Here is a 23603-nt window from a genome sequence, read left to right as displayed (position 1 = left end):
TAGACAAATGTGTAAGAAAATATAATGTCAAGGTGGAGATCAGTAAGTGGAAAATGACAGGGGATAGCACTGTACTTGGAAAATTCTATTTTATTTTCATTGAATAGTTTCCAACTTATGTTTACTCAGTTAATTCTTTACAATACTTTTGATATTTTTAAATCTAATCTGACTTTAAAAATGTGTGGTGTGTGTTTTTACCTTAACTTTTCTATATTGTTACCCACTTCAAGTTCAAAAACAATCCTAGCTGCTATTTCACTGAATTCAGTTCATATAATCTCCAGTGATTAAATTAGAAGAGAACCACTGAGTTGCAGGAATGTTCATACTGACTTCTTGAATTATTACACCACTGACTTGGAAAAGTTGGATTTGGGTTGGTCTTGTGAACAAACTTTTATTACTACACCTGTAAACTTGTCCATATTTATTATGTGTAACTTGATGCTGCAAGAAAAGACCAAGAGCCTTGGAATCTGAGATTCAATAGCAGCCAGCTACAGTAGTGCATGTTTTTGCTGTGCCACTCTTATCCCACCTTGGTAAGTGGCTACAAAAAAGATCAGTGAGAAGAAAAACCCTGTATTATTGCTATTTCAAGTAGATAAGTAAAGAGTTGACTGTTCTTTCATAATTATTTCATCTCATTAATTGAGTATCAGAATAGATAGGGGCCTTCAGCACCATCTACAAGTCATTTTAAAGGCTAGATTATGATTGATGGGCACAAAACATGTGGTTAAGAGTGTGGATTATAAAGTCCGGCAGGTTAGACTGATATCTTAGTTTTGTCATTTATTAGCCAGATGATTTTGTGTAAGTCACTTAATCTTTCTGTGTTTCCATTTCCTATCTATAAAATGCATAATAATAACAAAACCAACATCATTAAGTTGTGAGAATTAAGAGTTAATTCTTTATTGTAAAATATTTGCAGCAACACATTGTACATTTTAGTTATTACTTACAGCCTTAAATTCCAGAACCTATGCAATGACTTGCCTGGGATCACTATTGTACTAATACTTCTGGGACTAGCATCTAAATCTCTTGACTCTCAGGGCATTGAAATTTCCAAAAGATATTGTGTCTCTGGTAGAGAATGAAAAGGTGTTTTACAAATTCTATCCTTCTTTGGTTACTATTTCAGAGTCTACATGAAGTATCTTGAAACAGAAGTCATCCTCGACATTCCTACCTATGGTCTTTATTGATGGAGTATGTATACTTTGGGTACTGACAGTATTTGTTCCAGTTCACAGACTTTCTCCTGTGTCCTAGATTTAGGCCAGCATATCTGTGTACCTCTCATGATCTGTGATAGGGTCACAGATATGCAGGAAGCAAGGAACTAGGACTACCTGGAGCCAAAGAGGAGGAAAAAGGGAGAAATTGTGGGAGATCAAATAATCATTAGTCTTGAAATAAATTTCCTTGAAAGAGCAACTGGTTCTGAAGCAATTTCAAAAGAAAAGTTCCAAAAATGTTTTGAGAAAGATGCTCAAGGATAAGACAAATTTAAGTATTAGTTATAGTACATATGGGAAGAACAACAGTATCAAAACGTTATAAAAACATTTTCTATTTTCTTAGCACTGAAGTGCAAGAGGAAAACAACTAAAGAATATAAGGGAAGAAGTAGTGTTCTATTAGGAGTTACACCTCATTACTCTAACATAATGGACATAATTTTAAATCAAGATAGGTACACAATAAGTCTACAAATACAAAGGCTGTGTGCTTTGAGTTTAGCCATTATGTATTAATCAAAGGTCTGAGGGTTTTATATTTGTTTTTCCCACTGTGAAATGAAATCAAAGGATGGAAAACAAAGCAATATTAAGGTACAAAATGATGCTGGTTGTGCTGCTGAAACATTACAAAAAAAAGGTAAAATGCTTGCTTGCTTTTGGATACAGTAATACCAGCCACTTGATTTCCAAGACCTATATTTATTACAAAGGGAAATATATAAGACGTCTATGAATCAAAGCCTTTTCAAAACAGAACAAAGCAAAGGAAAAAAATAAACGTATGTTTATTCACCAAGTTTCCTTAAAAAATGGTGGTTACAATCTATTTAGGATATATTTTGGAACTGTTTCTGTGACAACAGGTCATTACCTTTCTGTGATAGCAGAAATAGGCAAACATCATAAGTAAAACATGAATTTTGAATAGGTGATCATAACACTGTAGCAACAAATACATTTTGGCAATGTTTTACTTTCTTTAAGGTTTTAGAAAGGTTTATAATGTTCTATATAACTGGTTAACTCATTTAGAATTGATGAAAGGAGGTATTTACAATTCTTCTTATAAAAGGCTGGACTTCAGAAGTTGGATATTTTAATTTTCTACCTTTGCACAATAACTTTTGCATAACCATAACTTGTATAATTTATGTTTTTTAAAGATTTATTTTTATTTATTTATGCACAAAAGAGCTGGGGTACAAGCCAGAGGTATGGAGGGTAAGAGGATTCACCAGAGACAGAGTGGGGAGCAAAGCAGGCAGATCTACTGAAATACACTGTTGAGGGAAGCAAAGGTATTCACAGGAGAGGTCTGCTGTGCCATATGTGGGTTAGCTCCCTGGTGGTGGTGATAGGGGTGATGAACTCATGCCACAGTGGCAGGCGATAGCCTGACAGCAGTGAGACTTAAACCCCTGCGCCACCAGGAATGCCCCAGTATAAGATGTAATTTACCACTACAGCATTTCTTTAATTTCTAATAGTGAAGTGAACTTGTTGCATTATTTTTGGGATGTTTTCTTCAAAAAATTTTGTTTCATTTCTGAATGTTTCCACTAATTACCTTTTTTCTAAGTAGAATTAGTAAAATTTATGAGGTTTAATATGAATTGAAAAGATTCAAGGCAAAAAGATCTGTCTCCTATATTTCAAAGTTAAGAAAATAAGGAAAATAACTCTATCTTTCATTTTTCATTTGTTCTTCTTTTTATTTAATGGGGAAAACATCAGTACCTGATTAATGCTCTCCCTGAATGGCAGGAAAGGACAGATATCATTCTTTAAAGAAGTACTATCAGCAAAACCACCAAATCAGAGATTTAAATATTACATGCAATCATCAATCTAATACCAACACCAGGCTTTAAAATGTAATTTAACTGAAAAGGAAATGGAATCAGAGCCCTATAAACACCTGTTAATGAAGAAACTAAAAATCACATTTCTAGAATATCCTTTTCTCTTGGAATCAACAGGCCCAATGGTATTAATCTACTACGATGAGAAACTATGACAATAAATACACCTAAAGAAAGATAAAGTACTTCTGAAACAATCGTTTTGTAGAATGCCTTGCTACTGATGATAATTTTCTGCTTATAAATTATGAAAATGCTGTTACTGATACAAAAAATAATATACATCCCTTGGCAATACCAACATTTACACAAATTTTTAAAAAGAATATTTAAATACCAGTTTAAGTCTTTCATTCTCTTCCATGAATTTTTTGGCAGCCTCGTTGGTATTTTCTGCTTGAGTTTTAAGTACTCCTTTGTTTGACAGTTCTTTTGCCAACTGAGTAATAAGGGTGACCAGACGTCTCAACACTCTAAGAAAAAATATAATGAGACTAATCACCAGGAACCATGACTTTATAACAAACAGTAACTGTCAAATTACTCCCCTTAGCTTTGGGTGTGGTGAAGGAAGAGATGTTTAAGGAGGACACATGCTTTTTGCTTAAATCCAAGTCTGTTAGACAAAACAAGCTTGAGCCTGTCTCATCCCTTTGGAATCTTTGTTAAAAGATTTACATTTGGAATAAAGACTCAATGGTACTTTTTAATTTATCTATTTTCTTTGTAGAGGCCTTTAGCCAGGAGAAGCAGAAACAGAATGTGTGGCAGGGCCAGTAATAGAAGTTTAAAAAAAAATTTTTTTTGGGTTCAGCTCAACATTTGCTATTTAAAGAGCACTGTGTGACTGGTGAAGCCCTCAAAACTGCCCATTCACATCTTTCATTGTTAGAAGCAGTAATTAATGTCTTGAATTATTCATTCAATACATATTTTCTCAGGAACTGCTAAGTGTTAAACACTGTGCTTAACACTGGGGACATAGCAGGAAATGAGACAAATGTGCCTTTCTCAAGGAATTTAGTTTTAGTTGAGGAAAAAAAGAATTTTTAAAAAGCAGTATTTTGTTACAAATATGAAAAATACCTGGAGGAAAAATATACAAGCATTCTATGCAAGTACATAGCAGGAGACCTCTCTACTCTGGGAGGAAAGATGGTCATAGAGGTTTCCCTGAGAAAAGGGGTGAAGGATGCTAAGAAGTTAGCCTGGGAAAGAGGGAAGGGAAGTGTTCTGGCAGAGGGAAAGCATGTGTGAAGACACTGAAGTAGGAAGGAGCTAGGTACATAACAGGAAATAAAGAAAGATGTGTGGCAACAATGAACAGTAAAATTCAATGTGGGTAGAAGGTGGTGTGTATCTTAGAGAACAGTACAGAGAGCTGAAGGGGTCAGATGGTATAGGGTCCTACAGGGCCACCAAATCTACAAGTCATAATTATTTTTTGTTATTTGGGTAGACCATCTGAATTCTTTTAGGAAAACGTTAAGTATAAAATTTAGAAAGAAATCTATAGTACAGGTAGGAAAAAGGAGAAGGAAAAACATAAATCATGCTTAAAAATTATACTTTTTTCCTACTTACAGCCAAAAAAATAATGAAAATCCAGAAATGTAAAGATTTCTTTGAGACCTAAAAAGTTTCATCTGTGTATGTTCATAGGCACTAGGGCTGCTGGTTGAACTCTTTTCAATGGCAGGAGTAGAGGAATATTTTCTTACTTCTCTTACAGCATCTATTAGAGGACAAAAATGATATTACTTTTGACTTCTAAAGGTATAAAGTATTATGAACAAGGGAAGCAGTTTTCAAACAATTGACCTAACTTTTGAAGTATGGACTTTAGGGAGGGGTCCTCTTTTTGTCTTATCCTCTACAATACCTGTGAAGGTACCATTCTCAAAACAGATGCTTTATAAATGGATACTAGTGGTAAACTTTGAATGTAACAGCATTTCTGCTTTTTTTAAAAAAAAATTTATTTATACAAGAGCTGGGGTACAGACCAGAGGTGTGGGAGGGTGAGAGGATTCACCAGAGACAGTGCGGGGAGCAGAATAGGCAGACGGACTGAAACACACTGCTGAGGGGAGCAGCTGGCGAGACAGGAGAGGTCTGCCGCACCGTGTGGGGATCTCCCTGGCTGGCCAGGAAATTGAACCCTGGCTGCAGAGGCTGCGGACAGCTTCACAGCGCTGTGCTCAACCCGCTGCGCCACTGGGGAAGTACTCTGCTTTTTTTTTTTTTTTACTATACTCTTTCTATCCCAACCATTGCCTTGACCATTCAACCAACTTATAGTAACAAAGGTCTTTTCAATGGCAGGAGTAGAGGAATATTTTCTTAACTTCTCTTACATCATCTATTAGAGGACAAAAACGATATTACTTTTGACTTCTAAAGGTATAAAGTTATTACGAACAGGGCCTCCCCTGGTGGCGCAGCGGTTGAGCGCTCGGCTGTGAAGCTGCCCGCAGCCTCTGCAATGCCGGTTCAATCCCCGGCCACCGGCAAGGGTCCCACATGGCGTGACAGACCTCTCCTGCCACGCCCGCTGCTCCCCTCAGCAGTGTATTTCGTCAGTCTGCCTGTACTGTTCCCCGCTCTGGCTCTGGTGAATTCTCTCACCCTCCCGTGCTTCTGACTGTACCCAGGCTTGTATAAATAAATAAATAAAAATAAATCTTTAAAAAAAAAAAAGTTATTACGAACAGGGGAAGCAGTTTTCAAATAATTGACCTAACTTTTGAAGAATGGACTTTATGGACTGCTTCACAGTATGGTGCTCAACCCATTACGCCACCAGGGAGGTGCACAAATTCTTCAAATTTCTAAGATACTTGCTATCATGAAAATTTCAAACATGCTGAAAAACTATAATAAGCACCTATATTTCTACCACTTGTATAAAACATTGAACATTTTATATTTGCTTTGTCTTTTGTTTAAATAAGTTGAAACTATGACATTTTACTGCAAAATATTTCAGCATGCATCTCCTAATAAAAAGGACATATTACTATCTAACAGATGTTGGAAAATTTTCTGTAAAGGATCGACAGTAAATGTTTCAGGCACAAGATCTCTGTTGTGACTATTCCACTCTGGAGTTGTCCACAGAAACAGGTACAGACAACACACCAATAAGCATTGTTATGCTGCCCAGAAAGTTTATTTACAAAATAAGCAATTGGCCTAAACTATAGGTTGCTGGCCTTTGCTCTATAATAATGCTATCTTTATACCTAAAGTTAACAAAAATTCCCTAATATTTTCTGATCTATATCAGATAATATCTAATATTATCAGTCTACATTCAGATTTTTGCAGTAGTTCCAAATGTCTGTGTTGCAGTTGTTTTTTAAACCAGAATCCAATCAAAATTCATACCCTGCATCTAAGACTCCTTTTGAGGGTCTAATGATTCTATCCTTCTGCTTGCCTCCCTAACAGCTAAGCCCATGAGTGTTTAGGACACAGTTATAAAGGGCTGTATATATGGTAAATGAAAAAAGGGCTATGTAGTGCTGCACTGAAAGATAAAGAATAACTGCACTCATATGAAAAATGTGTGCTTGTGCATACACAGTAGTAGTATCCACAAAATTCATGCCAGTATTTCAGTATCTACATTTACGTTATCAGTATACCATATAAAGTCAAGTGTATATCAACAGCAACATCACCCCTAATTAATTAAAATCCAACAAATTTATTAATTAAGAAAACCCCAGAGTTATATTTATTCACAGAAGAAATCTCATACTTACCCAGAAACAGAACAATCAATAGGACTATAATAGTAAGGAAAGCCTTATTCCAGAAACTTGCAATTTTACCCCAGATGTTAAATGAAAAGATCCTCTGCCATCTGTAAAGCAATGCAATTACATTAAACGTACAGTTAAAAGAGTTAAAAATGTTAAAAATGTGCAAAGTTAAAATTTTTAAATACTTTATAAATAGATTTTGGTAAGTGTAGTAAGTGAAAAGAATTACAGAAATTTGGATTTTATGTCATATCAGAACTAAATGACATAAGAATGTCTCAAAATATAAGGAATAATGTTTTTAAATTTAATAACTTGACATTTGATTATCTTCTGTCCAGTGGCTTAAATACTCTAAAGTGAAAATAACTTTCAAAGTAAATATATATGATCAAAACCATAAAAACGAATTCTTAAGCTAAAATGTCATGTTGTTAAAAGAAGATATCACTTTATACCTCTTGCATACAGTGAGTAACATTGATAATACAAAATAACAAATACTTACTGGTCCAATTAATAACATTTCAGGAGTATGAAGTGCAACCCTCTAGACTCATTTTATACAGTAACTTTTAACATCTAGTCCAAGTAAAGGAGTTTCTCTATTTTCACAAGCGGGAATTAGAAAAATCACTGAGATAGTACATATATACAGTAAAATGGAAGAATCTTATATATACATATCTTGACAAATTTTTACAAACATATGTATCCACATAATTACCACCCACATCAAGATTTAAACATGGGGGATATGAAATGGGAAAATAGTCTAGATGGACTGAAGTGTACAAGCAAAGACACAGGTTAAAAAAAATGCATTGTAAATGGCAAAGGATGATAAAGTAATCCATCATACAAATGAAAGATAACAAACTTTATACAAGGGCCTTTTAAATGCATAACTCATTACTGAATTGAAAGGAGACATGTAAAGGTAATAAACACTTAAATATACTTTAAGCACTAACAACTTTAAAAAAGGTGTATTTTAAGATTATGACAAATTACTAATTAATGTTTTAAAAGTAGCTTTAAGTATTAACTTGAAATTGGTGAGGAGAAGGAAATCGATATAATATAGATGAAGCAGGTTTTTTTTGGTGTGTGCTTTTATGCTTCCAATTCCAAGGATGCTACTCAAAAATTACATAATATTAATTTTTTTTTCTTTTTAGAAAAAGAACAAATATGTCAATACCTTGATCTAGGTACAAATGTAAGGTCCCTTGTCTTCAAAGGGCAGTATAAAAGGGAGCAAAAAAGACTCTCACAGGGAATAACTGGCAGGTATAAGACTTATTGCAAAGAGGAGGTAATGATAGCTGATATACATTGAGTTCTCACTCTACTGTAGTTCTAAGTACCTTTACATTTTTTAACTCATTCAGTTACAATAGCCACTACATGAGATGGATATCAGAATTACCTCCATTTTATAGATGGGGAAACTGGTCAGAGATGGTAAATAAGTTGCCCAATTTCACATAGTAACACGCACAGTTGGGAACATAAACCCAGGCAGTCTGACTTCTGAGCATATGTCTTTAACCAGTGGGTCATGAAATAACAGACAGCCAATTTAAATGAAGACTGAAACTTTTTCTTTGAAGATTATACATATAAAAGGTTAAAAGAGATGGCTATACAAAGTGGGGACATGTTATAATTTGTGTGAATCTATACCATATTTTCTCATGTATATTTATACAATACGTGTACATGAACACACATCTGACTGGGATAGGAAAAAATATTTGGCAGGAAGAAAACGATCCATAATTTAAGGATCAAAATTAAATTAAATTATGGAAATTATTTAAATTAAACTGCCCAAAATACTCCTTTTCTATACTACTAAGCATTATTTATGAATCAGATGTTTAGAACTAACATTTTCCCCCCTTGACTACAGTGTTCTATCATTCCAAGTATTACCAAAAACCAACATAGGGTGTAACTGAGGATTTGAAACAAAATTAACAGGTTGTCTCTCCTCTCAAGGTGATCCCATCACAAAATGCACTAGGCTGAGGTTCTAGTCTGGAATCAGCGATGGACCAGCCAGATGACCACAGAAGGTCACATCCCCTTTTTGGGTCTCAGCATGTGATCTATATAGAAAGAGTGGGTTAGAAAAATTATCTCCAAGGTACTTTCCTACAATATGGTTAAATTATTTTCTTTAGTATAAGGAAGATAAAAGTGAAGGCATAGCCGGATACACAAGGACAGAAGTGTGAGAAGAAATCCAGGTAGGTAAAAAGCAAACTGAGAGTTGTGAAGGCCTACACCCACTCTGAGGCAATGTATAAAGTTTCTAAGGTTCTTCTAGAACTGGCATCTTACTAAACTTGAACGAGTTAGCTCTAGGATTTTATTTTTGAAAGATTTCTTTTATGCCAAAGGTAAGAACAGATGTCTTACAACATGTTTATTGTAAGTGTATTTCACCATTCATACTATCAATTTTCTGTATCTAAAACAGGTAAGTGATCACAGAGGTCAAGTGAGCCAATACTTTGATTCAGATACGTAGTACTTAGGATGGTCACTAAAGAACTAACGCTAATGTACAGTTCTGATACTTTTTCATGCTCAGCAATTTTAATACATATTAATTTCCTGTGTGTGGGAAAATGTAGTAAATTTGCCACAGAACATTAATGAAAGTATTTGTCATCCCAAAGTAAAAAACATTTACGGGCTTACGTTTCTAAATTTTCATTCCAATGACCCAAACATTTCTGTCCAGTGCTAAGTTGTAAAACTAATTTATTTCCTTCTTTCACTGCTCTAATTCAGGACACTAAAACAAAGGTAAAACCTGATGACATGACAGGTAAGAAAAGTATAACCATTGCTTTATTACAGGCAGCTGTAATCAACAGAACCAAGTAGAACCAAAAATCAAACAGAACCAAACCAATAGAACTAGCCCTTTTCCTTTTAGAAGGAGGGAGGGGGGTCAGTTAATTCACTTTCACATATAAAAAAAAGATTTATGCATGATAACATGAGAATCTTGTCATCATTACTTTATTTTTAAAGGGCGCCTTTCACATAATCGACACTCATAACTTTTAATCTTAAGAAAACGTTTTTTTCCCACATCGCACTAAAAAGTAGAAAGGAGTTAATCCTCTAGTCAATATTGTAACGATCTGGAGATTTCCTACCTCCGAGGAGGAATAAAAGGTAGACAGAAGATTAAGATAAGTCCTATTTCAGCATAAAGAAAGGTTGCAACTGCCGACCACTGGAGTGTCATTTTTTTTCCTCTTCACACCTAAACAGGGAAACACTTATTTTACTTTGCTGCTTTTCAAAGGAAACTGGGTTAAAGACCCCCCGGGCGCAATATTTTGGTCTAGGGGTTCACTGCGCCCCCCGGCCCTCACGTGGCGCCCGGGACGAGGCCGGGGCCGGAAGCAAGAGGAGGGGCAGGGCTGGGCCGGAGGCCGCCGTCCCCACCTTCCGGGCGGGCCTTGCCAAAGCGCGGGGCGGCCCGAGGCGCCGCCTCACGTCCCGCTCCCGCGGCCACAGCAGCCTAACGCCGCCCTCACTAACGCCCGCGGCCGGGGGCCCTCCCGCTCGGGGAACGCGCCGCGGGCCCCAGACCGACGCGCCGGGGCTGCGCCATCTCCCCGAGGGTCCTCCGCGCAGGGAGCGGGGCGACCCGGCCCACCGTCCCGCCGCCAGGGCCGCGGCCCCCGGCCCTCGCTCGGCCTTACCCCGCCTGCCGCCGGCCTGGCTCCCCGCGCTGCTTCGAGGCCGCCGACGCGCGGGACGTCAGACGCCGCGGCGGGGGGAGGAGAAAAGCGGGGCGCGCGGGCGCTGGAGTGGGGGTGGTGGTGTGTGCGCGCCCCACCCCCACCCTGGCCAGCTCCCTTCCCCCGTCTCGGCTGGCATCGCTGGCGGTGCGACGAAGACGATGATTAGCTATAATTGTTTGCTAATTGGTGGTGGAGTTAGAGGATGACTCAGATTTTTGGACCCCCAAGCTTGGGGTTCCCAAGTGTTACTTCTTCCAGAAGAGCCAAGCCTTAAATTTCTACTGAAGTGTGGTTTGCGTGGGGCTAGCCAATATTTTTCAAGAGTTTCACCGGCATTTCTTCTGGTGCAGAGATAAGGAATTGTGCAAATTCAGCGATCGTGCTTAAAATGCACTTCTTTTCGGTTGCTTCTCTTACACGGCAGTTAAGATTTCATTGTCTGCGATTAACATGTACTTATATGGTAGGGCCAGGATTGGGTGGTTGGTTGGTAACATTTTGTTGTGAGAATGTGGATCTGTGAAGTCAAAACGTACTCTTTTGTTGCTATTGAGCCTGGACTGGGAAGGGGCAATAAACTTTAGGGTAATGTTTGGGTATGGGTAGGAGAGGAAAGTAATACAAGCATAGGCATATTTTCTTTAATTACTATTTTTTTAGGTTTTCAAATTGTGTGAATATACTCGACTGAAAGAGGTGGCACCTTCACCACCTGCGAAATTCTATTAGTAACAGACATTAGGGAACTTTGAAATTGCAATTATTATCAATTACAGGGTGGCATAAAAATACCATCACTCAAAAACAAGGTATAAAATTGGGCGTTTAAATTAAACCCCAGATACTATTCTTCAAAAATAGTGTTTTAATATACAATTATTTCCAGATCAGCTACCAAGATGTTTATATTTGAGATGTGCAGGACTGAAATTAATTTTAATCATTTTATTTTATTAAAAATTTTTTTTAAAGATTTATTTATTTTAAAGATTTCTCTTTTTTTATGTATACAATAGCTGGGGCACAGGCCAGAGGTGCGGTGGGTAAGAGGATTCACCAGAGATAGAGTGGGGAACAGAACAGGCAGATTGGCTGAAATACACTGCTGATGGGAGCAGCAGGTGAGACAGGAGAGGTCTGTTGTGCCATGTGGGTATATCCCTGGCCGGCTGGGAATTGAACCTGTGCTACCAGGCTGTGCACGGCTGCTCAGCCTGCTGCGCCACTGGGGAGGCCCAATTTTAATCATTTTAAGTACAGATCTATCTACCAAACTATCAATCTCTTAAGTAGTCTATAAGTCTTGAAATGTAAATTTAATGTTGTTCAAAGAGTTACATGGAATCTTAGCTTTATGAAAAACATGTCTAGTTAAATTCAGTGTGTAATTCAATTAGGAAGTAACAGTTGGATTTTTCAAATTTGCATTTTTAATCTAAGCTGTAAATGCAATCCTATAAAAAATTTGTTCCTTTTCATTTTATATATGTTGACATTTCTTTTGCCACTTGAGTTATTTTCAAGAGAACAAACTTCATGTTAACTTACTGGTACTATATGAACCATACTTTCAGTATTAAAATAAAGTTTTATTTAAAAATGTTAAAAACATGATTCCTTTCAGAAAAAACACAAACATCCATAATAGCATTCAAAGCAATGTTTGTTTGGACTTAGAATGGCTATGATGTTTAAATTACCTGGAGTTTTCTTTAATACTGTAAATTTTGGGGCCACCCTAAAAGAGTTACTGAATCAGAATCTCTGAAGATGGGGTATAGTGCTGACTTTTAAAATGCTCCCAGAGCATTGTTTTTACAATAAAATTTGAGAGCCAATAATTAAAAGTAAAACCCAAAATGTGAGCTGGTGCTTTCATTTAAAGTATAAAAACTATTAAAATAATTTTAGACAGTCTAGTCAAATTCCATAATGCTCTGTAAGGTAATCTAAGACTGCTGATGTGCTTGACAAAGCATTAAATATTCTCTTATCTTGCCTTGAAGTTATCTTTTCCATCATGTACATTAAATGTTGATGAAAACACATAAAAGGAGTTCCAAGTTCAAGAGCAATGTCAACCCAGTCCCAGATGCATGACAGTGGGGTTTCCTCAAATCCAGCAAACATGGCAGGGTTTGCTAAGAGTCCTCTTGCAACCATCACACCTACAAAGTAAAGCACAGCACATTTGTCTATACATTAGAACTCTAGGTTGTTACTTCAGGGGGAAAAAAAAAAGATAAACAAAAAGTCATGGTTATGAGGTAAAAGCCAATTAGGACAGATTATTTAAAAAATTATTTCAAGGTTTCCTAATACTCTTATATTACTTTAATAGAATTATAAAACTATTTTATTTTCATACTTATTGTAAACCAAGAAGCTTTAAGTGTATGTTTAGGAATTCTTCCCTGTTTTATTTTTTGAAGACCTCTACATCAATTAGTCTTTAGGGTTTTTTTTTTAAGGGTAAATCCAGATTGTCATAAATTGGGTTTGTTTAACATTAAGTTTCCCTGCATTCTTTCATTGCCCAATATCTATCATAGGGTTTGGTATGCCAATAATTTAAGAATAATGAAAGTGCATAGCATTCTTGGTTCCTTTACCTTTTATGAGCACTCTGTTCAATAACTTTAATTTCTATTCTAGGTGCTCTATTTTACTCATTGGCTATTTGGAAGATTCTTAACTGGTTACTCACTAGATATGATGGTAGCAGATAAACAACTGAATTAATTTAGCCCAATAAAATAATTTATCATTTCTAAGTAGAAGAGTTAATACCATTTTAACAAATTGCTTAGCTTGAATCAGTACAACAGGCTTCATTTTAATGTACAATATGGCTTCATTTTAAAGAAAAATAATGAAAAATCACATCAATATTTTCCCACTCATTCGCTAAAGTAAAAAATTTCAAGTTTCTTACCATCTGTCCCAGTAACATGCCACACATTTTCTGCTTCTTTTAAGCTTCTGATGTCCCCGTTGGCAATTACAGGTATAGACATATTTTCCTTAATTATTTTAATGGCCTCATAGTGAACTGGCTGATGTCTTTCTTCAACAGTTCTTCCATGGACTGTGATCCAGGAAACGCCTGTTGCTTCAGCCTTTCGGCAAAGATCTACAGTTCTTGTAAGGTCATCGTGGATCCTATAGTTTCAAAATTATATCCATGTATAAAATCAAATTATCTATAGATAAACATTGAAGTTATATCAACACAATTCTTAACACTAAAGGTAATAAACTAAAAAATATTTAATACTTTATTTAGGTTTGTTATATGAGTTAATGTCACTATCGGTAAAGTTTTGTTTAGGGATTAGTTCTTATTTAAGTCCTTTAGCCATTTCACTACTGGCAACAAATAAGTTTTATTATATTTCGTGCTCTTTCCTTTTGGCTTCAAAAAAAAAGTGATCAAAGTACTATTATAGATGAATTAAAAGATGCTATCTTAGTAGCTGCTGTGCACACCCCAATCCACAAGTGGGAAAATATAGTTCTTGATTGTAAAATACATTTCTAATCTATCACCAAAACAGGTTTGTGGTTAATTCTCTTTTCATTATTAATTTCAGTGTCAGTATCATTTCCATCCTCTACTTACAATATTATAAATATTTCTTAGCATTAGATAGAAAAAGTAAAAAGGTTTCTTTTGGGGGAAGTTTTTAATAATGAATATTAAATGTTTGCATTTTTGTTGAAAAATAGAAGAAGGAGATTGTTCTGGATCATAAATCAAAATTATGGTATCTATTCACATACTAAATGTCTTGTCTCAACATTTCCATATACCAGCTACTAATTTATTAAGGACAGATACCGCCATATTCCCAGAAAATGAATTCAAATATTGTCTGTACCTTATCTTAATAGATACTGAAAACCTGGGGTTTTCCACTTGATTTCTTACTTGTTTCACCATATCTTCAACAAGCTCTGGCTTGTTTATTAAACAAGCTCCATAACCTTCTGACATTGCCCACCTTTATAAAGAAGCAGAACAAAAAATTAATTGTAAATAGCTGAAAGAGAAGATATAATTCTAAAAGAACAGCAAATATATCTATCTATGTCTCTAGAGATCTGGAATGGAATCAGATTTTTATAATTCATCAATTCAATATTTCTAAGTTTATTGGTATGAGCTTAGGAAAACATGTTCCCAAAATATAGGGGAAAGGTTGCTGTTCAATTAAAATTCTTTCAACCAAAACTTATTTATGTATTTGTAATTATCTGCAATTACTTCAGACATTCTAATTTCAAATTTGATGTTTACTGTATATATTATAATATGAGGTTTTACTAGTCTTAATACTAGAAAGATATTTTTAGCTTACAGCATTCCTTTAGCACCAACTACATATTTAATTCTAATGAGTATACAAATATGTCTAATCTGATTTGAATCTTGCTGTACTTAAAAATTCTAGGACATATTTTGAATAGTTGACAGATAATCTTGTACAGTGCTAGAAAGGTAAGGATATTACTGTAAAATTTACTACATTTCATCAACACATCATTTAGACTCAACCAAATAACTATGGCATAGAAATAAAAGTAGTTATAAAAATGTATTCTTATAAAGGAAATTAATTAGGAGAAAACAAGTATCAATCTTCCAAATCATATTGCAAGTGTGACTGAAGTAGCAGTAAAGATACATTTTAGGGATTGCTTTATAAACATGAACATCTCACATAATCATTATAGTTGAGGCTCCAGGCAGATTCACACATTAAAAAAAATTCTAGTGATGAGGTTAGACAAAACAACTGTCAAGTACACTCAACCACCAGAAACCACCTTTGCATTCATGTTCCTAAATCTTTCCTTGTTTTTTCTTGCTTTCTTTTTAGAACCCAGGTGTTTTAATTTTATTTTCCTTACTTTTTAATTTTCAGAAAACTAGAAAGATATTTTACCATGTTTACACAGCTTTTTCCTACTCTTTTTGAAAATTCTTCCAACTTCTTTGAGCTTTACCTCTGAGGGCAACCACAGTTAATGTCTATTCCATTTGCATAAGGACAGACTATTCGAGCAGCATCAGATAAAAGTCTTGCATCATTAGCAGCAAACTGAACAATCAATGGGCAATCACCTGATAAAACGAATAGCTCAACATTAAAACTGAAACACACACACAGGATACCAAACTTTAACGTCTGTATAGGACAAAATAACAGTAACTACTTTTAGTTGAGGAAGCATCTGTTCTAACAAAACAGCATTAAAATAATTTTGAATATTTTAAAAGCAATTTACATTTAGCACAAATTCGAACAATATAAAAGTTGATGTAAAGCACTTTTTGACAATCAGACCCCTTTACCAAAGGTTAGAATTGATTTATTGTATTCCAGAACAATTTTATATCTGTAAAATTTAGACTAGTATGCACATTCTATAAATATTACTAGGCCTACTGTGTTTTTTCCCCTAATGTATTTGGGAGCTGTACTCAGATCTATTTTCTTCCTTATAAAACACATTTCTAGGTTATTTTTCATTTATGGCTCTCACAAACAATGCTGTAATGAGGATACTTTTATGAGTATATTCATATGGTAAATTCCTAATATTATAACTACTGGATAGGTATCTTACATCTTGATAGATATTATGAACATTTCTTTCAAAGGAGCTTACCAATATAGATATAGATAGATCAATATACATGAAAGTTCATTTCCTTATAACTTATCCTACATTGTATACCAATAGTGTATATTTTTGTGGGCTCTTGCTCCGTATTTTTCATACAACTTTCTATGTGCAATTTTTCTTTTAGTTGTTCCTTTTTTATTATTAATTTTTAAATAAAGACATTTGTTTTGCTGTCATATAAAATTATAGTAAATATTTTCACCAGTTTTTGGTTAGTCTTTGATATATATGTGTTCTTTTCTTAGATAAAAATTTTAATATGGTAAAATATATTAGTTTTTGTAGCTTTTGAAGGACATTTTTTTTTCATCTTGGGTTAGGGTTATAAATTTTATATAGGTATACTTCATTTTTTTCTTAAATTTTTTTTGAGCACTACCTGTATGAGGTTCAATGGTTATTTGTCAAAATACAGATTTCTGGGCATCACCTAGTTCCACTGATTCAAAATTTCTATGGTAATCCATAGATTTATAGGATTATCATGAGACAGAAGGATTTGCTTTTTCTTGGGGCTATAGAGTACTTTCCCTTTGTTTCTTAAGAGACTTGTAGAATTTCAATTTAACAACCACTTATTGGTCTAATTATATTTTCAACAATGTGCTAAACACTGAGGACTGAATCAGTAAAGAATAGCTCCAGCCTTCAAGGAGCCCACAGTCTAGTGGGAAGGACAGGCACATAAAGAGGAAATTATAATACGGTAGGCTTAAGTACATCAAAATGCCTGTGCTTAAAAGAGAACATTAGCAGAGGCTCAAGGGGAAAGTTGCTTGGCATAAATTGAGAAATGAATTAAGAAGTATGAGCTGTTTGTTGCTTGCCAATGATAGAAATATAGGGGAAAGGCAAGGCTGGAAAGTTAGTCTAGGTAGAAATGAGGGATCAGGTATGTTCAGGAATTAAAATAATTTAGTTTTGAAGAATGAATAAAGTTGGTGGGCTGTGAAGACAAAGTGATAGAAGACAGAGCTAAACCATGAATACTGGAATACTTCTATTACTATAGGTGCTGGAATTTTAATCTATACACCAGTGGCTTCTCAATCTTGAGTAAACTCAGAATCACCAGGAGAGCTTTTGAAATTATAAACTGCTGTACCACACAGCTAGAATTTGATTCAGTAGGCTTTGATAAACTAGGGATTTTCATTTCAAGCAAGTTTCCAGATTCTGCTGGTCCTGCTATTCTGGGGAAATCACAGAGAACCACTGCTTCAAGCAATGAAAGGTCTAAAAAGGATCTTAAACAGGAAAGACATGTAATCAAATTTACATTTTGGAAAGGTCATTGTGGGCTCTTGGGAGGATAGTTTGGAATGGGATAAGACTGGAGGCAGTGAGATATAATCTAATACTCCTATTGAGAGGATAAGGTCCATAAGGAAGGCTGACCTTACACTACACTTTGATGTTATCATCCATAGTTTACAAGGAACTGAGTATTTAAAAACATAAGCAAAACAAGTATTTAAAAATAAAATCTGTGAATTTGAATTGTGTCTGATAAGTTTTTTTAGAAGTTTTAGAAACTTAGCAAATTAGGGTTTTCATTTCACATACCTTGATTTGTGGTAAACTCACTGTCTCTGGCTTTTACAGATCTGACAAAATCAGCAGCAACTATCATTGGTGTATAACATAGATCACAATTGTATTTTCTTACTAGAGTTCTAAAAGCTAGCCTGCAAACATATAAAATTTTAATTAGGAATAAGAAAACACCATAGTCATATGTACTTTCAAGTTTAATTTGGTTAATTATTAAATATTTATTAGAAGTTTTTCATACAAACACGTCCAATGCATTTTCAATGAAGATACAAAAGTAAATCTATGGTGGAAAGATAGCCCTTTCAAGTGATATAGGAGTAATTAGTTATCTATAGGCAAAAAAAAAAGAACCTTAATTTGTTTTATATTTATACAAAAACTAAGTCAAAATTGACTCAAAATTTGATCATGGACTCAAATGTTAAACAAAACTTAGGAAAAAAATGGGAGAAAGTCTTTAGGATCTAGAGCCACACAAAGATTTCTTACACATCACATCAAAAGCACAAAAGAAAAAAAATTGATAAAATGAAATTCATTATTAAATAAAAAAAGCTTTTGCTCTGCAAAAGACCATGCTAAGAGGATGAAAGACAAGCTACAGACTGGAAGAAAATATTTGAAAACCATACATCTGAGAAGGGTACTCTAGAACATGTAGAGAACTCTCAAAACTCAATAGTAAACAGTCCCCCCGCCCCCGCCCCAGCATCCATAGTCAAAAACGGGCAAAGGGCTTGAATTTGTATTCCAAAAAGGAATACAGATCATCAGTAAGCACTTGAAAGATGCTCAACATCACTAGAGAAATAGAAATCAAAACCAAAATAAGCTACCATTTCATATTAACCAGAAAGGCTATAATATTACAAAAGAACAGAGAGTAACAAGCATTAGAGAGGACACTGAGAACTGGAACTCTTGTGCACTGCTGGTAGGAATATAAAATGTGTAGTCACTATGGCAGTTGCTGAAAAAATTCAAAATATAGCTGCTATATGATCCAGCAATTTCACTACTGGGCATATAACCAAAAGAATTGAAAGGAGGGTCTCAGGGGCCTCCCAGGTGGCGCAGGTGATTGAGAGCAGTGCTGTGAAGCTGTCCACAGACTCTGCAGTGCTGGTTTGATCCCCACTGGCCTCTGAGCAACCCACATGGCAAGGCACCTCTCCTGTCTTGCCAGCTGCTCTCCTCAGCAGTGTATTTCGTCATTCTGCCTGTTCTGTTCCCCACTCTGTTTCTGGTGAATCCTCTCACCCTCCTGCGCATCTGGCCTGTACCCCGGTTCTTGTATAAATAAAATAAATCTTTAAAAAAAAAAAAGGCAAGGTCTCAAAGAGATAAATAAATATATATATATATATTAATATATATATCTCCATGTTCATAGTAGAATGACAATGACCAAAAGATGCAATCCAAGTATGCATCAAAGGATATATAAATAAGCATAATGTGATATATATATATATATATATATATATACACAATGAATTATGATTTAGACTTAACAAGGAAGGAAATTCTGATGTTACAAGGATGAACTGGAGGATATTTTATGCTAAGTAAAATAAGCCAGTGTCATAAATACTTACATCAGGTACTTAGATATTCTATACTAGGTACTTAAGAGTTCTCAAATTCATAGAGTGAGAAAGAGTGAGTGCCAGGGACTGGGGGAAGGAGGCATGGGAAGCTATTGTTTAAAGGGCATGGTTTCATTTTGTAAGATGAAAAGTTTGAGAGCCTGAATACACAAAAAAGCTAAAACTATTGATCTGTACATTTACAAATGTTGAAAATGGTAAATTTTGTATTTTGTCACAATTGAAAAAACACAACTTAAGCGTAAAAAAGCAAAATTAGAATTGGCAAAAGACATGAAGAAACTTTTTAAAAAAATATTTATATATTTTTGCATAGAAGAACTGGGGTGTAGGTCAAAGGTGTGTGTAGGGAGGGGGAGGGTGAGAGGATTCACCAGAGACAAAGTCAGGAGCAGAAAAGGCAGACTGACTGAAATACTCTGCTAAGGGGAGCAGTAGGCGAGACTGGAGAGGTCTGCGTTGTATGAGGGTTGGCTTCCTGGCCGGGGATCAAACTCAGGCCACAGTGGTGATACTGTTGATAGCGCTGAGACTTAACCCCTCAGTCATCAGGGAGGTCCCATTTTTTGAACAATATACAGGGGACAAGAACATGAAAAGATGTTCATAATCAGTAGGACATAGAAATTAAAATCACAAGACATCACTGCACACAAATCAGATTGGCTAAAATAAAAAAGTGAAGTTATCAAAAGTTGCTGACAGTGAGAAGTCCAAGTCTTCATATGTTGTTGGTGGGAGCATAAAATGTCACTCTGGAAAAATCGGACAGTTTCTTAAACTAAAAACACAGCTATCAAATAGCCGAGAGGATTTGTTGCAGACAAATGAAGACTTATCTTACAAAAACCTGTGCATGTTTATATATTTGATATCCACAATATCTTTATATATGGGAATTATAAACACTACCATTTTTATAGATATTAAAATGTGAATCTTGGAGAGGTTAATTATTTACTCAGGGCAACAAACATACTAGGCAAATGGGACTACCAGGACTCAAGCCTAAATAATGATCCCAAAGCTAGGCTTCTGAAGAGCCCATGTGGTAGAGGAATCTTATTATTACCGTTAGAGCATAAAAAGGAAATCACATGTTAGTTCAGTAACCATTTAACAATACTTACTTTGAATAACGAACCATTGGAGCACAGACTTTTACCAGCTGCCCAGAATGAAACATTTCTATTGGATCATTTTTTCTTTCTTGACACATTATGGTTTGTATGCAGTCGCTCTTCATGAATTAGGTATTTCAAATCTGAAAGAAATTTGCAGAGTAAAGGTACTTTCACTGAATGAATTCCCATAATTTTTACTACTTCATTTGCCAAATCCATATATTTTTCATTAGTCTAATGGGCCCAGGGATCTTTTTATAACTTATTTTCACAGTATCAAATAGGATATTACAGAATTGTGCTTGTATTTATAAGTCACTCACAATTTTTAGCATACTATAAATTATTATCAATTACACTTGTTCATGGCATACACTGCTTTTTTTGAGGTTACATTGGTTTAAATGTTTGCTTTAAAGGTAAAGGATCTCCCCATTTGGTTGTTGCTACACCACACCCACCACCAAAGTACACACAATCCATCCCCAAGTTCACTGTGCTCTCTCCCCATTCCTGGTAGCTTTAGTTCTATAATCAGATTTCTAGGGTTTTATGTTAGTCTGGCTTTATCTGACCCTTGTCACACACTAAGTTTTAAAATCTATACCTCACTTACTACACTAGCAGTTTTTTCTTGGAAAAAAAAAGAACCTGGAAAACGGAAATATTTTTTCTAGTTTACCATGTCATTATTTTTCACATTACTTTTTAATTTCACCATGCTAGTTTGTTTGGTTTTGATGAGCCAAGATATTTGATTTGATTCATTTCACATATAATATAGATGGCACTTGGAAATACCTTGTTTTATCCAGAAAAAAACAAATGCCATTAAAAGAACAATTTCAAGCAGTGTTTCAAAAGATATACTAGTGTATTTAATGTTTATTTTTATTTTCAAATCCTATCTTTGTGAATCAGAAAGCAAATAAACCTTTAATTATTATTTAAAAAATTTAAATGTGGTATTAACTAGCAAAAAAATTTAATTTAATTATTACCTGAAGAAAGAGATGCAAGTGATGAAATTTGATGGTTCAAAAGTGCTTCTTCATATTGGTGCTCAATAGCCTATCATTTCATAGGCTGGATACTTTGCATATTCCCATTTTTTGGCCTCGGACAGTTAGAAACAGATATAGGCCAACTTTAACTGCTCAATGTGTAATTTTTAATTCGATTAATCCAGAAAATACCGGTATAACCTAAATATAAATCAATCATTTCCATTTCCTTAGGTAGATTGTACAGCTGGAGTAAGATAAAGTAGTTTTACTGATTAGTCAATCAGTCTGACTCACAAAAAAATTAGTTACTAACTTATCTTTTTTTAAAATGAAATTTATGATTAGAAAGATATAAGCTACCTACAATAGATGAAGTATAAGCAACAAAAAGATAGTGTCCTTTCCACAAGGTTGTTCTCAACCTCCGTAGTACATTAGAATGATTTTGGAGAGCTTTTAATATTCAGGATGCCCAAGCCATACCTTACACGAGTCAAATGTGACTCTCCGGAAGTAGAATGAAGGCATAAGTGGTTTTAAAAGCTTCTAGGTTATTTCAACACACAGCCACACTGGGGAGTAAATAAGCCCAAATACTACAAAAACACTTTGCATAATCATTTATTTAAATGAGTTTCCACCCTATCTATAAGCTCCTTTTGGAAAGGATAGGAATGTTTGCATACATATGCAGGTTTTTATATAGCAGGGTCTCAAAAGTCTTCATTGAATGAACCAAAACGAGGCTAGTTTCCTAATAAAAAGTCAAGGAAAAAACCCCATAATCCAAAGGTAATGCTTATTCATCATTAACATTCAAGAATTGTTAAAAGCAAATTTTGAGCATTATGGATAATGAAACCTGAGCATACTGCTCTTCACAATTTGTGTGACCTGCATACAGAACTATTAATCCCATCCTCAGCAAGATCTAGATCAATAACAAAAGGAAAAACTTATGAGACTAAGTCAAAAGAAAGCCCAATTATATAAACCACCAGTCTTGTTCACCTGAGTTGTTTTGAATATTAAATGTGGTTGACACATGGTAATTACTATTATAGCAGCTTCTTGAAATACTATTAGAAGAATCACAACAAACACACAGCTTTGGAGTTGGGAAAAAATTGGATTCCTGTGTACACAACTACTGTACACAAAGGTAAAGTTATTAACAGTTTCTTTCTATGAAAATGTGCTTAACGTTCTTGCACACATGTGGCTGATTTGTTAACATATCAGCATTTATCTTGTGAGAATTCTAGGTGATTAATGCATGTGTTTCAGCCGAGATGACAGAATGGAAACTAAATTAACTCTACAGCTTCAATACTGTCAGGTGAGATAATGAAAACGAGAGAAAGAGGTAGAAAAAGTTTAAAGTCATGGTCCCGTGAGAGGGAGGGCAGACCACTCTAGTCCTTTCTTGGTTCAGTCTTGCTTCTCATCGACTTTCTCGGCTCTCTTTAATACTCCCCACTGTGCATCCCCAGCAACTTTGCATCTCATGTCTTCCCCACCTGCTTTACTCCAGGCTGGCGAACCAAGGCAGGTGAGAGGATGCTGAATAACTACTAACTGTCGCCAGCTGTGCTTGTGGAAGGCTCGCGGGGTCCCAGAAACCTCGTCTCTTCCGTCCTACCTTCGCCGCAAGGCCCCATTTAGCTTAAATACCTGCTTTAGAGGTCAAGGCCAGCGGCCACGTTCCGGCGCCCACCTGGTTTTCCGCCGGTCCCAGAGGCGCGATGTTAGAGCGCGGAAAACGCCAGTCCCAAGGTCAAGAATTTTCTGGCGCGCTGGGCTCAGGATGCTCAGCCGGCTCCGGAACTCAGGTACCGGTCAGGCTCCGTCCAGCTACAACCCTTGCACGGATCCACCGGGCAGGTCAGCCCCTGCAGGCTGGGCGAAGCGGCCGGCGCCGGAATTCTGCGTCATCGCCTGGGC

At 35.6% G+C, this 23603-nt stretch overlaps 2 protein-coding genes across 6 annotated transcripts in view; both read right to left on the bottom strand.

Moving 5' to 3' along the window:
- The window catches only part of BCAP29 (B cell receptor associated protein 29), a 38364-nt gene extending 27681 nt beyond the window's left edge, over window positions 1-10683 (bottom strand). Inside the window, exons 1-5 of the mRNA XM_037511569.2 lie at window positions 10626-10683; window positions 10071-10180; window positions 6889-6989; window positions 4703-4853; window positions 3456-3591 (exon numbers count right to left, since the gene is read on the bottom strand). Coding sequence (XP_037367466.1) covers window positions 3456-3591; window positions 4703-4853; window positions 6889-6989; window positions 10071-10162 — 480 coding nt within the window. The 5' untranslated portion in view covers window positions 10163-10180; window positions 10626-10683. The remainder of the gene's footprint in view (window positions 1-3455; window positions 3592-4702; window positions 4854-6888; window positions 6990-10070; window positions 10181-10625) is intronic.
- A 995-nt stretch (window positions 10684-11678) lies between these two features.
- DUS4L (dihydrouridine synthase 4 like) lies at window positions 11679-23568 on the bottom strand. 5 transcript variants are annotated; one of them, XM_037511555.2, is made up of 8 exons: window positions 23180-23568; window positions 21654-21903; window positions 20659-20792; window positions 17928-18049; window positions 15678-15795; window positions 14549-14671; window positions 13603-13829; window positions 11679-12835 (listed from the first exon to the last, which is right to left on the bottom strand). In XM_037511555.2, exons 3-8 carry the CDS (start codon window positions 20772-20774, stop codon window positions 12588-12590), a joined length of 954 nt encoding a protein of 317 aa, XP_037367452.1. In that variant the 5' UTR covers window positions 20775-20792; window positions 21654-21903; window positions 23180-23568; the 3' UTR covers window positions 11679-12587. The 5 variants fall into 5 exon arrangements, with proteins under 5 accessions (XP_037367452.1, XP_037367456.1, XP_037367453.1 ...); XM_037511559.2 differs by having other exon boundaries at window positions 23377-23568; XM_037511556.2 differs by lacking the exon at window positions 21654-21903.
- Window positions 23569-23603: the final 35 nt, after the last annotated feature.

This window comes from Talpa occidentalis, unplaced genomic scaffold (assembly GCF_014898055.3).
Source record: "Talpa occidentalis isolate TD23 unplaced genomic scaffold, MPIMG_talOcc4v2.1, whole genome shotgun sequence".
NCBI classification, from domain to species: Eukaryota; Metazoa; Chordata; class Mammalia; order Eulipotyphla; family Talpidae; genus Talpa; species Talpa occidentalis.
This window is presented reverse-complemented; position numbering and strand designations above follow the sequence as displayed.

Excerpts from the sequence above, each read along its gene's own strand:
- DUS4L (XM_037511555.2), bottom strand. The coding sequence starts at position 20,774 with ATGAAGAGCGACTGCATACAAACCATAATGTGTCAAGAAAGAAAAAAT. Across the intron at positions 18,050-20,658 it reads CCAATGGTTCGTTATTCAAA|GCTAGCTTTTAGAACTCTAG; the intron begins GTAAGTATTGTT and ends ATATGTTTGCAG. Across the intron at positions 12,836-13,602 it reads GCATGTTACTGGGACAGATG|GTGTGATGGTTGCAAGAGGA; the intron begins GTAAGAAACTTG and ends TTTACTTTGTAG.